At 35.1% G+C, this 12,791-nt stretch overlaps 1 protein-coding gene across 1 annotated transcript; it reads right to left on the reverse strand.

Annotated features, from left to right (window-relative positions):
• Positions 1-2,783: 2,783 nt before the first annotated feature.
• Positions 2,784-11,158, reverse strand: LOC115994699 (glyoxysomal fatty acid beta-oxidation multifunctional protein MFP-a). The gene is made up of 18 exons (XM_031118931.1): positions 10,856-11,158; positions 9,429-9,500; positions 9,279-9,344; positions 9,101-9,160; positions 8,941-9,008; positions 8,719-8,800; positions 7,095-7,150; positions 6,682-6,984; positions 6,511-6,597; positions 5,502-5,676; positions 5,165-5,286; positions 4,899-5,062; positions 4,567-4,821; positions 4,330-4,451; positions 4,094-4,215; positions 3,706-3,854; positions 3,484-3,622; positions 2,784-3,053 (listed from the first exon to the last, which is right to left on the reverse strand). Exons 1-18 carry the CDS (start codon positions 10,956-10,958, stop codon positions 3,018-3,020), a joined length of 2,181 nt encoding a protein of 726 aa, XP_030974791.1. The 5' UTR covers positions 10,959-11,158; the 3' UTR covers positions 2,784-3,017.
• Between the last annotated feature and the right edge of the window lie 1,633 nt (positions 11,159-12,791).

A 12,791-nucleotide genomic window follows, 5' to 3' on the forward strand; every position in this document is an offset into this window, starting at 1 on the left:
CGCAAAAGTTAACAACCATCATCATCATTGGGATGAAACAGAGGCAGAAGAATCCATAGAGAAACTCCCATATGCTATGCTGTTGGAGATCCTTTATCGACTCCCTTGTTGCCGACGTGCTGTCCAATTCAAATCCGTCTCCAAACGCTGGCTCTCTGTTATTTCCAATCCTTACTTCATTCGCCGCTTCATGGATCACCACCGCCATTATGTCTGTAAGTTTACTCATGTGTTCCAAAATACCATCGAGCTCAACGTAAATACATATATCCGACTTGTTTCATATGATCATAATGATAACCCTTCGTTCAAATTTGACCCTCGTATCGGACTCGAGTTTCTCGACTTTCTTCCTGTTCTAAGTTTACATTATCCAGTTTGCATTCAGGCATCGTTCAACGACTTGTTGCTGGTATGCACCCAAGTTCCAAAAGCCTTGTTTTTTGAGTACTACATCTATAATCCGTTTACCAAACACTGGCTTAAGCTCCCTCCAATTCCAACTGACGGGACCAGGACAAGGGTTATGAACTTATGATCGGCTTTTTATGCGATCCCTATATATGTGAATGTGACAGTGACAGTGACAGTGACAGAGAGCAGGGATGTATTACCAATGCTCACTATAGATTTATGGTAGTACGCATTCTTTGTCCTGAAGAAAATACTACTCAAATCCAAACCCAACTACAGGTGCAGATCTTTTCTTCTGAGACTAATGAATGGCGCAACTCAAGTCGTTTCGTCACCACGGAAGTTGAATTTGAATCCCTTCATGCCTATAGCTTGTTACGCAGGTGTTATTGCCTACAATGGGATGCTGCATTGAGTTTGTGTGAAAGTTAAAGAAATCAAAGGCTTTGTGGTGTTCGATCCATTCAATGATTCAGAACAATGCCATTATATCCATCCACCCATCGACCTTTCACTTAGACACTATGTGTCTCTTGGGGTGTTCCGACGGCGTCTTCGAATATTCCAGCTTATTTCTTACTTCCCTCACAATTTTTATGCTGGAAGTTTTTCTTTATGGGAACTTGAGGATTACAGTAATGCAGGTACATGGTGCATGAAACAAAAAGTTTACTTCAGCAACATGGTTTTCAAAGACTTTCTTGAGAGTGCAAAGAATATCTATGGTCCAGATTATGCTGATGAGAGAGCAAAGATGATGCTCTATAGGGACATGACTTTCTTAGCTTTTCACCCATATGATGGCGACAGCGTATTCTTAAATTGTGGAAATTCCGTTCAATTGTGCAACCTACGGACGGGGGTGTTGAAAAGGGTTTATTACAGTGTAGAGAGGAAAAATTCCTGACTAGGTAGTTGAGAATGGTAGTTAAGAATTTTTGGTGAGAACGGTAGGTACCGAACGGGAATGGTAGGTTGAAGACTGGTAAGCACCGAATGGGAATGGTAGGTTGAACTAATGACCCAGTGTAATTTCAAGACACACTTGTGAGAGTTCATTTGTACTTTGAAAGGGAAGTCTTGATGAAATCTGGAGGATAACCCTGAAGGGATCCAGCAACACGTGGCGGAGTCTGATTGGTGACACATGTCACAGCCTGATTGGTTCGCTTATGTCATCGCTTACACGTGCTGGACTGCTTGTGTCATCGCTTACACATACGAGGCTGCTTGTGTCATTGCTTACACGTACGCTGATAGAAATTTAGTCGCTTACATACAGCTCTCCTGTGAGATCTCAATTCCAACTTGTGCAACCATCATGGCCAACACCAGTTCCTCCACTCCCATTGAATGCCCCTCCATATCAAACTGAAAACTCAAAGTGGGATTTTCTGGCTTCAAGGGTTTCATTTTTAAAATCCTAGTCATGTTGAGGAAGCCAACGCAAACAAGAATTTGTATCCCAAACAATTTGATATACCACAAGTCGTGACATTGGAGGCTGCAAAGTTGTACTAACTCTTCAGTTGAGACTATGAGTCCAGAATAGCTCCATATTTAGGTAAGTCAAAGGGGCAGTGTTGTTCCATGTGAATTTCGCAGCGAAACAAGACTCTGAGTTCATTAGGGACTTCCAAGATTACTGCTTATCGTGATTACAAGTTTAGTCAATATATAGTCTCTAACTAGTTACTGTAAGTTTAGTTTGCTTTTGAAATTGAGATCATTAATACATACATAATTACCTATAGTCTATTGGTCCTCGATGAATGACGAGTGCCCCATTGAAACTAACTCCTTCCTAAATGTTATATATATGACTTTTGAAAAGAGTTAAATGTGGTTTGGATAGTTGTTAAAAATTCAAGTTTTGTTGTCAAGGCAACTGTAAATTTAACATGTTTATTTTGGTTATAATTGACTATTCAACTGTAGACAAGTAGTTAATAGCTGAACCACTAGTAATTACTATAAGTGAGACATCGGCCCAAACTAAAATGACATGAAGTGTAAAAATATAGGAACCAAAAATAAAAACTTGACCAAATTGAAATAAGGCAAGGACAAGAAATGTATTTTCACCTTTTGGGAACTATAGCTGAAGCTATACACAAAGTATATAAAGAAAGATGGTCAAGTACCACATGACCATAGATAGTACATCCACCATCATTACTCTTACATAAGTTAGGAAAATAAGCATGAAGGACATTAATTAAAACAATAATTCTTCACCTTAAATATAAAAGCATTTTTCCTTTTTTTTTTTTAACAATTGAAAGCACTAGCAAAATATATAGCTTCATTTTTTTTTTTTTTTTCCTTTTTTTGCTTGCTAGAATAAACTGATTTGTTCATGGTAGAAGTTAGAACAATATATCACTAAAAACTTTTATGATTTTCATAAAGATCACTTGACATGCTTATAGAACATTATTGTCTTAAGATATCACTTGTTGATCATGTTGTCATGCACAAGTCTCCCCCTCATACATTATATAGCTCTTCCTGAGCCATTTATCTATAATTATTTCAAGAAAATAATAATAATAATAAAGGAAATTCTTATCCAAGCTAACAATGCAATGACCAAACTGATCTTACATCCGCGATTTTGCTTGCTCCACTGGAGAACTCTGCAAGGCAATAGTGCAAGAAACATTAGAGGAGTATTAGTAGACAAGGAATTACAATAAATCATCAAGTAATTAAACTTGTTAAATCAGCTTATTTCTGAAATTTTAGTATACTAAACGGTGATGGACCATAATAATCTTGAACCATGAATAGTAAGTGCAATGGCATGAAAGTGGATTCATATGTGAATGATTTGTGTTGATGGGACCTAAGCCAGTCCCTAGCTCATAAATAAGTAAAAAATTATTGTTTCACTACAGTGAAATCTACAACATAAGGTTCAAAGGACAATCTTAACTCCTAAGCCCCGTGGGCAGGGATTCGCTAGTTCACTTCTCTTAAACTATGACTGTAATGTGTCATGGATTTGTCCTTACTTCATTGCTATATTTAGAAAATAAACAAAAAAAACTGTCTCAGATTTCTCACCAGAGGAGCCCCCTTGGAAGCTCTTTCAGCCAAATAGGCACATGGCTTGAAGAATTCTCCGTATGATTTTGACCATTCCTCCAATCTTGAATAAATGTATTTGGAACCAAGAGAATCAGCCCAGAACATTATACCTCCCCTGATCAAAATGTACCTCAACAGGTTATAGAAAGAATTGCATGGAGATTAGGAACTTGCACAAAATCAATGAAATTTACTAACCTGTAAGGTGGGAAACCCATGCCATAAACAGCAGCAATGTCAAGATCTGCTGCTTTGACTGCAATACCTTCAGCAAGGACTCGGCATGCCTCATTCACCACAGGAAAGAATATCATCTCCACAATGTCCTTTTCGGGTAACTTCACAAGCTGCATCCAAGTTCAATTTCATAAAGATTAGGAGAGGGAGGGAGGAGAGGCTTCCATATTTATACTCTTATAAACTATTGTTAAGAACAGCACCATATTGTGGTTTTATGCCGCCAACTTAGATCACATTATGGCTCCCCAGCTTAGTAAACAGGTGAGAAAAAAATCTAAAGAACTAAATAATAAACTCCCTGTGTGTGGGGGGTGTAAAGGAGCACATATGAGAGAGAAAGAGAGACCTTAGGGTCAATGGCTACACCAGAGATGCTCCTTGATTTCTCAATATATTTGTTTAATTCAGGATCTGGGTTAGCTCTGCGTTTGTCATCATACACGTAGAAGCCTTTGCGAGTAGTTTCACCTGAATCAAGCGCATGGTAAACCATGAAATAATTAAAGACCCATACTGAATTTCAATAGACTTAAATCAATAGACAGACCACTTGACCATTCAGTTTTAACAAGAAACCAGCACCTGCTCTCTTATGCTCCTGCAGAAGTGGGATAAGCATTGATTTATAAGTTCTCTCAGGAAAATTCTCAATAAATTGCATGCCAGTTGCAATTGCAACACCAAAACCAACCAAGTCAGCCAATCTGCATGGATAAAAATATACATATAAAGCCAGTTAAGTGCATGAAATCAGATCACTTTAAGAAACAACAAGATCAAGATGACTGAGACATAAATTATTCCACAGGTATTAAATACCTGAAAGGGCCCATTGGCATTCCAAATTTGGTAATTGCCCTGTCAATTTGATAGAGATCTGTGCCATGCTCAACGAGCAAGAGACCAGCTTGTGTATAAGGGAAGAACATCCTGTTGACAGCAAAGCCTGTGCAATTTCCAACCACCACTGGAGTTTTCTTTATCTTTTTCCCAACATCTAGCAAGTCAACAATCACTTGGGGAGACGTCTGCTTAGTACGAACAATTTCCAAAAGTGGCATGACATGAGCCGGACTGCATCAGAGGCATAACTAAATTGTTAAGTAAACAAGTTGCAGAAGGAAAAATAATAACAGTAAATCTTGTATTACCTAAAGAAATGAGCTCCAGCAATCCGATCTTGGGATTTTGTCCTCTCTCCAATCAGGTTCAAGTCAATTGTTGAGGTGTTACTTGCAAGAATGCAATGTGGTGGGCAATATTTCTCAAGATCAGAAAAAATTTGTTGCTTTAAAGAAACATTCTCAATAACAGCCTGTTCCAAGAATCAACAACAGACACTGAACACTTTTTCTCCCCAGTGTGAATAAACAACAATGATAAAGCTAAACTGAAATCCAAATGCATTCCAAACTACCTCAATCACCATATCCACATCTTTAAAGCTTTCATAGTCAAGAACACCCTTGAGAAGAGATATGGTTTTCTCAAACTTCTCTTGAGTCATGTTCCCTTTCTTCACACGGCTTTGCAAATTGGCTAAACGAAAAGAAATTTCACACACCCTTGAGAACTTAACTTTATTAAAAAAAAAAAAAACAATTGGAAAGTCGTGTCTACTAGACTATAGCTATAAGTTTTTCGTGCAGATTAAGAGGGAATACCATACAACTTTTGAAAACAAAAGCCAACTAAAAGTTTCAGTTATAAGATACTAATTATAAGTAATAACCTTTGCGGGATTCTAGCCTCACCTGTGACTCTACCAATCCCAGCCTGCAAGAACTTGTCATTTACTTCCTTCAGGATGACTGGATAATTACTAAGAATCAATGCTGTTGCAATTCCTGAGCCCATTAGTCCTCCACCAAGGATAGCAACCCTCTTCACTCTCCTTGGCACTAAACCAATATCAGTAACCCCAGGTACCTGTTTAAAGTTATGAGAAGAAACGTGCTCAGTTGAAGAATCATGTCAGATAAGTACGGCAGAATCAAGTTTGCAACCTCAAGGTGTAAGGGAAAATACTCTAATTCTACAACATGGGACAGATCCAATGAGACCTTCCCTTTGAGAAAGAATAAAAACAAAAATTAAATATTTTTCAAGATTGTTAGGTTTATAAATGTACATATTTATCCAAGCTCCTAAATTAAGAGGATCAGAATTAGTTAAAACTCAAGCTAAATATAAATCTCGTAATTCCAAGCTCAATCCAAGTTTTTAAAGACACCAATATGATTACTATTAACCATGAGCCATTCAATTTAGCATCCTGGGTTTCCACTTCAATGCCAGCTAAACCATACCATATAATGGCATCATGAACAACAGAGCTCAAAAGTTTGAAGAAAGGTTCTGATACACAAAGAATGTCAACATATTTCAATATTCAATTACCCAGCATGGCTCCAAACTTCCTCAAACTGCCATTAATTTAAATCCTTTACTTGAGTAGCCAAACCTTTGTGCAAAATATAAACTAATAATATAATAAGAACTAAACCAAACATGTCTAAAAGTAAAAAAACGTCCTTAAATTCAGTAAATTAATACAAGCAGGTCTCAATTCTTGAAAAATTGAAGTTCAAAGAATTGGTTGGGTACATCTTGGCAGTATATTAATGGTAAACAATAGATACATAAAAAAATAAAAATAAAAAAATAAAAAGAAAGAAAGAAAGTCCTACGTGCAGGGTTCTTTTCCTTACAAATTGGAGATGAATCAACAATGCATTGGAAATAAAAATTTAATTTTCAAACCTTTGATGTTCCACGTTGAGCAAAGAAGATGTGGATCAAACTCTTGGAAGTCTCAGAACGCATAAGTACTTGAAAAGCTTCAGCCTCCTGCAAATATCAGACACAACATCAAGCAGTTGCACATGACTGTTTTTTATCGGAAGTAAAAAAACAGCAGAGACAGAAAAGGACCTTCAAGAGTCCAGCCCGGGGACCAGAAACTATACCCTCTTCAATAACATCAATGCAAACCAATGGGTGTGTGAGATTGGGAGCCCGTTTCCGCGCCTGAGCCCTCACAAACTTAAGTATTTCCCTTGCTTCCCCAAGGGGTTCTATCTTGTCAGTCTTGAAAAGACTAGCAACCCATGGTCTTCTACAGTCTAAGATATCTAGAGCCCACCGACGTGCAGTGTTTACTAACTCATCAGGTGAAACGATGGCATCAACAAGGCCCAAAGAATAGGCCTCCTCCCCTTTCACTGGCTTTGATGTCTGTTTAAGAACACCCCCAGAGAGGGAAGAGAGTGAGAGAATTGAAGTTTATGCAGCTAGCACGTCAAATTAATAGAGCCAAGTGAAAAAGAAGACTAATCATGACATACAAGCATCATTTCAAGTGCTTTTGAGAGACCAACAAGACGTGGAAGCCGCTGTGTTCCTGAGCCATATCAAGAGCATGTATCAAGATGAGCATAATAATCCAAGAGAATTTCATACAACAATATGTACTTGTGCATCATTCTTTTCTTACACTGGATGCTGACTTATACCAAGGCCTTTTTTTTTTTTGATAGGTAATAAAAATTTTATATATCAAGGCCTAATTAATTAAAGAGAATGTCAAGAAAGGGGTCTCCAAAATGAACCCTAAAATCATATAGGTGGGAGAAATTATTCGTTAATTCTATTATTCACCTGTTACTTAACAAGGTCAAGTTGATGAATATGAGAAAAGCTTAAATGGAAGGAACCTACAATAAGAGATATGTATATATATATATGTGTGGGTGTATATATACACATACACACATTCTTTTAAAGAAGCAAAGAAAGAAAATGATGTGCTTATCCTTTAAAGTAGCATAACCAAGTTATATGAAATGGATAATTTTTTATGCAGTTATATCTGTATGTATTTATGTACATTATAGAAGTCAGCTTTTACTGACAAATGATGTGGTTTAGCAAATAAATAAAAAAAGTACAACGAGATCAGCTCAGCTATTCTGTTTAGCTACATATGGTATGACTAACACTATGAACCATACTCCAAAGTGTCAAAGTAAAGAACCATACTAAAAGCCAAAAGAGTACACCATATCTGCTCAGGAGTCAAAACCATTTTCTGATCCCGGGGGTTTGAGATCAATCAAGTGAATCCCTTAATGATCAATACAACCCTACCTTCTGGAAAGGTCAGTGTATGACTTTACTCATAAAGGACCTCCGCCCACATTATTCCCCCATCCTTATTAGCCTCCCCCCATATGAATATCACTCCTTGCTAGTGCAGTCATTGGTCTTGACTCTTAAGCAGCAAATGGCAAACATTTTTAGTCAACTTCATCTCATAATTGTTTTCCATTAGTACTATATCTGTTGCAGAAATCCTTCTCTAACATTCTCATTAACTAGCTTGATTCTACAGATGGATTGTTTCTTGAACACCTACTATATGGTACCATAATCACAGATAGCCCTATTGATGAAGTTGCTATATCATGATGGTGTCCTATAACTAAATGCATATGTCCCAGTTTTTTATTCTCTTTGCTAACAAAGGTGTCCAAAGCTCTTTGAAAACCTTACTATTCCACCAGGTGCCAATTCAGCCAAACTATAAAACTACACTCTAAAAGCAACACGTTTGACAATCTGTTCCACATGATGGAAGGAAGATCCATGCAAAACAATGAAATTGATCATCTTGAGTTTATCATGAAATGTTTATTTTCTATGTTTGATTTAAAGATACCCATGTTGCATAACAATAGACATTGCAAAACAGTAATGTTGTAGTTTTGGGGTCAAATGCAGAAAGAGTACTGGATTTTGGAACGCTTCATAGCTTAATTAGAAACTCTAATACTGATATGATCAAATGAAATGCATACTAACCCTTCATTCATCCAAGAGGCAACCAATGACATACATAACACAATGATTCCATCAGGACTAAATATTATTTATCAAACATTCAAAAAAATAAGGACAAAGTAGTTATACCTCCAAATCCAGGAATTATTCCAAGCTGAAGTTCAGGCAACCCTAATTGTGCAGTGGCGGTTGATATTCTTGCATGGCATGCCTGATACCCAAAAAATAATAATAATAACAATAATAATAAATAAATAAAAAGAAGAAAGAAGAAGAAGAAGAGAGAGAGAAAAGATAATATTACAAAGTTAATAGAAGAGATTCTAGTCAAAGAGAAATGGCTACGCATACCATTGCAACCTCTAATCCTCCACCTAAGGCAATGCCATCAATGGCAGCAACTGAAGGCTTTTTTGCAGCTGAAAAAAAAAAATAGTCAGCATTTATCAAGTACCATCTTTGAAGATCAACTCCAAATTATGAATACGCAGATAAAAATTCGAATACATACCTTCTACAGTGTCGCTGAGAATCTCCATAGATACATATCCAGGCCTTTGTTCTATCTCCCCTGTAATACATAATTGCTACTTCATTTTTTTTTTTTTTTTTTAAGTAAACAACCGGAACTTCATTTCAAGAACTAAGAAAGTACTATCAGAATATAAGACAGAAAAAGCAAAGCATACCCATGTCCATTCGCTTTCCTTTAAATGATGAAATATCAAATCCACCAGAAAACTTTCCCTTTGCACCTGCTCCAGTTACATATGATATTAGCTTCATATCTCAATCAAATCCAATGCAAGAAAAAGACATATTAATGTATCGTCACTCACCTGTAACAACAATTGCCTTTACATCATCTCTTCGTAAGGCCTGCTCATAAGTGGCTTTTAAGCTACGTAACACTGCAAGAAAGAGAGAAAAGATACAAAATCTCATCAGATTATTTAAAATCCAATATTCTTTTGAAGACAAGACAATATTTGAGCAACCATCTTTCGAAACACCAAAGTGAGCCTGACTCTTTCCCTGCACCTACACAAACTTTGGGGAAATGGGTCAATGGTGCCTTTTTTGTAATGATCCAAATATGACTTCCATTCGCATCCAAACCCCAAAGAATCAAGGTTTTATTAGTAAGCTACACACAGTTAGTGGGCTTTGAACCCCCATCCGCCACCTTACTATTACAAAGGGGGAAGCTCCAATATACTTGTGATAATGCACAGCTATATGTGGTCTATTATTCTCAGGAGAAGTTGAGGCTTCTCGTTGTCCTTATACTTCACCAAATGAGTCCATCAAATTCCATGGTGGGGGTTGAGACCTGAACAACTGGTCTTAAAAAGACTAATTTCACAACCTTGTCATAAACCATAACAACATCTATACCCTATTATAATAAAAATATCATAACCAATTATCAATTTAACTGTAAAATAAATAAACTAACTAAAGCTACATATGTTGGATCTTATTTTATTATTATTGGTAATTACACACGCACCCCCGAACACCTAGTAGGTTTTGAACCTACCACTTCACTCCCCCACCATGCCTTTTATAAGGGGATGAAGTGTCATTTGAGCTAGGACTCATTTGCATGTTAGATCATTAGTGTGTCTGCAAAAACAAAAGTTGGCATATGCAAATTCGATTTGTTCAAGTTGATTACTATCATGTTATTAGTTATCATCCTGTGCCCACAAATCAAGCTATACAATTAAAAATAAAAAACAAAATAAATAAAACTACAAGCATCAATCCTATGCAAACACCCATGCCAGCTCAGTGCCTGAGGACCTCTTTGGTTGTTTTACAATTCATCCTCCATTCCTCAATCAGTGATCCTCCAATCCAAACCTCCCAGTAGCCACAACCATGCCATTGTCAAACCCAATCACAATTGACCTACCAGTACACCCTGACCCCAGAAGATTTTCCAAAACACAATTACCAGATTCAGCAATCCATACATCCACTCATATACATGGTTTTGCTGATTGTTAATGTCAATTTCCAAAATTCAATTCAATTCAATTTAAAGACCCAGAATTGGATTTAATAGGTGATAATAGAAACACAAAATCCCATAACTAATCCAAGCAAATATTTTTGATAAAAACAAAAGACAACAAACAAAAACTCAAAATTTAGCTTAAGCAACCAATTGGGTATGTCAAAAAAAAAAAAAAAAAATATTAAGAATTCGACAAGATCTGGTAAAAGTGGGAAAAGGGAAAAAAAAAAAAAAAAGTACCATCAAAAGAGAGGGAATTGACAGGAGGGTTGATGATGGTGATGATTGCAACCCCATCGGCTCCAACCTCCATGACTGCTCTCCCCTTTGCATTGCTACCCATTTTGTGTTGTAAAGCTATGATCTTTTTTCACTGTGTGTGTGTCACTCTCTCTGTTTTTGTAATGGTCACTGTGTTCAATTGGGCAAAGAAATATTAATAGTAATAATGTTTTGAGTCCTCGTTTTAAGGATGAGGTTGTTCGGATTGGTTTAATAATTAATTATTGAGAAGTCGTGTCAGAATGCGTGCAGTGACGTGTGCTAGGAAGAAGCTTTAATAGCTTGCTAACTTGGACTTGGTAATAAATCAGAATGATCCACCCACTGATGACGAAAATTCTCAACCCCCACTCGTGCCTATCGAAAGTTAACGGCACACGCTTTTAGACACAGTGGAAAGTGGAAGCGCCTCTCTCTTTTAAAATGCATCTTTCTATCTGTTACGGCCTATTACTATTAAAGGGTTTTTTTTATTTGGGGTCTTTAATTTAAAGGTTATGCTAACGAGTGTCTTTAAGGCACTAATTAATAATTTATTTAAGAAAAATTTTGATATTATTTTTATAGAAAATGAAAAAAACTGTCAAAATATTAATTACTTTTTTTTTTTTCATAAAAACTTTCTTTAAATTGATTATTAACTAGTGCCCTAAGATCACTCGTTAGTATTTTCCTTAATTTAATTATCCAAAATAATTTTAAATTCATCCGTTTTTAGAATTTAAATCATAAGACTAAACATGTAAAATTAGTAATTTAAAAATTCCTAATTTTTAGTTAAATTAGAAATAAATAAAACATTTTTTTCTCTCACCTTCACATTTCTCTTTCACATTAGTTGTCACGTATTAATACAACTTTTTTTTTTTTAAACTAAAAAATAGAATATCTTTTTTTTTAATCACTAAAGTGTTTTTTCCCACCTCCACATTTCTCTCTCACATTAGTAGTCAAGTACTAATACAAATTCTTCTTAAAATAAAAAATAAAATAAAACTGACTTGAGTAAAACTTGTAAACCCAAAAAATAAATAAAAAATAAATAAAAAGTTTTATCCCTCGCGTGAAGCGCGTGTGACAAGGTTAGTACCTTTTAAAGGACTAGGATTCTTTTTTTCTTTTCATTTTTCATAGGACTAGGACTAAGATTCTGATAATACATATAAAGTATATCATATAGATAAGTTGATTACACTTAATTTGTTTCTAAAAAAAATAGATAAATTAATTTGATGATAATAATAATAATACCTACTACTACTATTATTATTATTATTATAAGAAGAAGAAGATAGATAAGGTAATTTCACTATTTTTTTTTTTTTTGAAGAGGTAATTTCACTAATTTGTTTCTCCAAAAGAAAAAGAAGATAGATATATAAGGTAATTTGATGATAATAGTAATATATATATATATATATATATATATAAGATAGATAAGGTAATTACACCTCTCCCCCTCTTTTTTATAATTCATGAGAAAATATTGAATGTATTGCCAATTTTAGAAAAAATTACTAAAAAGAAATATATTAAAATTATTACTAATATTGTTGTAAAATATATATCTAAATGATATGATAATAAGTATGATCGATCATCTTATACAATATTTATTGTCGTACAATGTGGTAAATAAATTTAAAAGTGTTTTTGGTAAATAAATTTAAAAGTGTTTTTATTACTTTGTTTAAAATGTGAAATATCTCCTTGTGATATGCTAACATAAGATTATTTTTGAAATTTCCCCTTCCTCCTATATATTTTATTGTCAATTACAAAAAAAATTATTTTAAATTTTATTGCACTAATTAATAGCACTCATTTGTTTTAGAATCCTCTATCTTAAAAGTTATTATATATTTTTATTGGGGTTTGTGGTGTGTTTTTATGT

Source organism: Quercus lobata, chromosome 6 (genome assembly GCF_001633185.2).
Source record: "Quercus lobata isolate SW786 chromosome 6, ValleyOak3.0 Primary Assembly, whole genome shotgun sequence".
Lineage (NCBI taxonomy): Eukaryota > Viridiplantae > Streptophyta > Magnoliopsida > Fagales > Fagaceae > Quercus > Quercus lobata.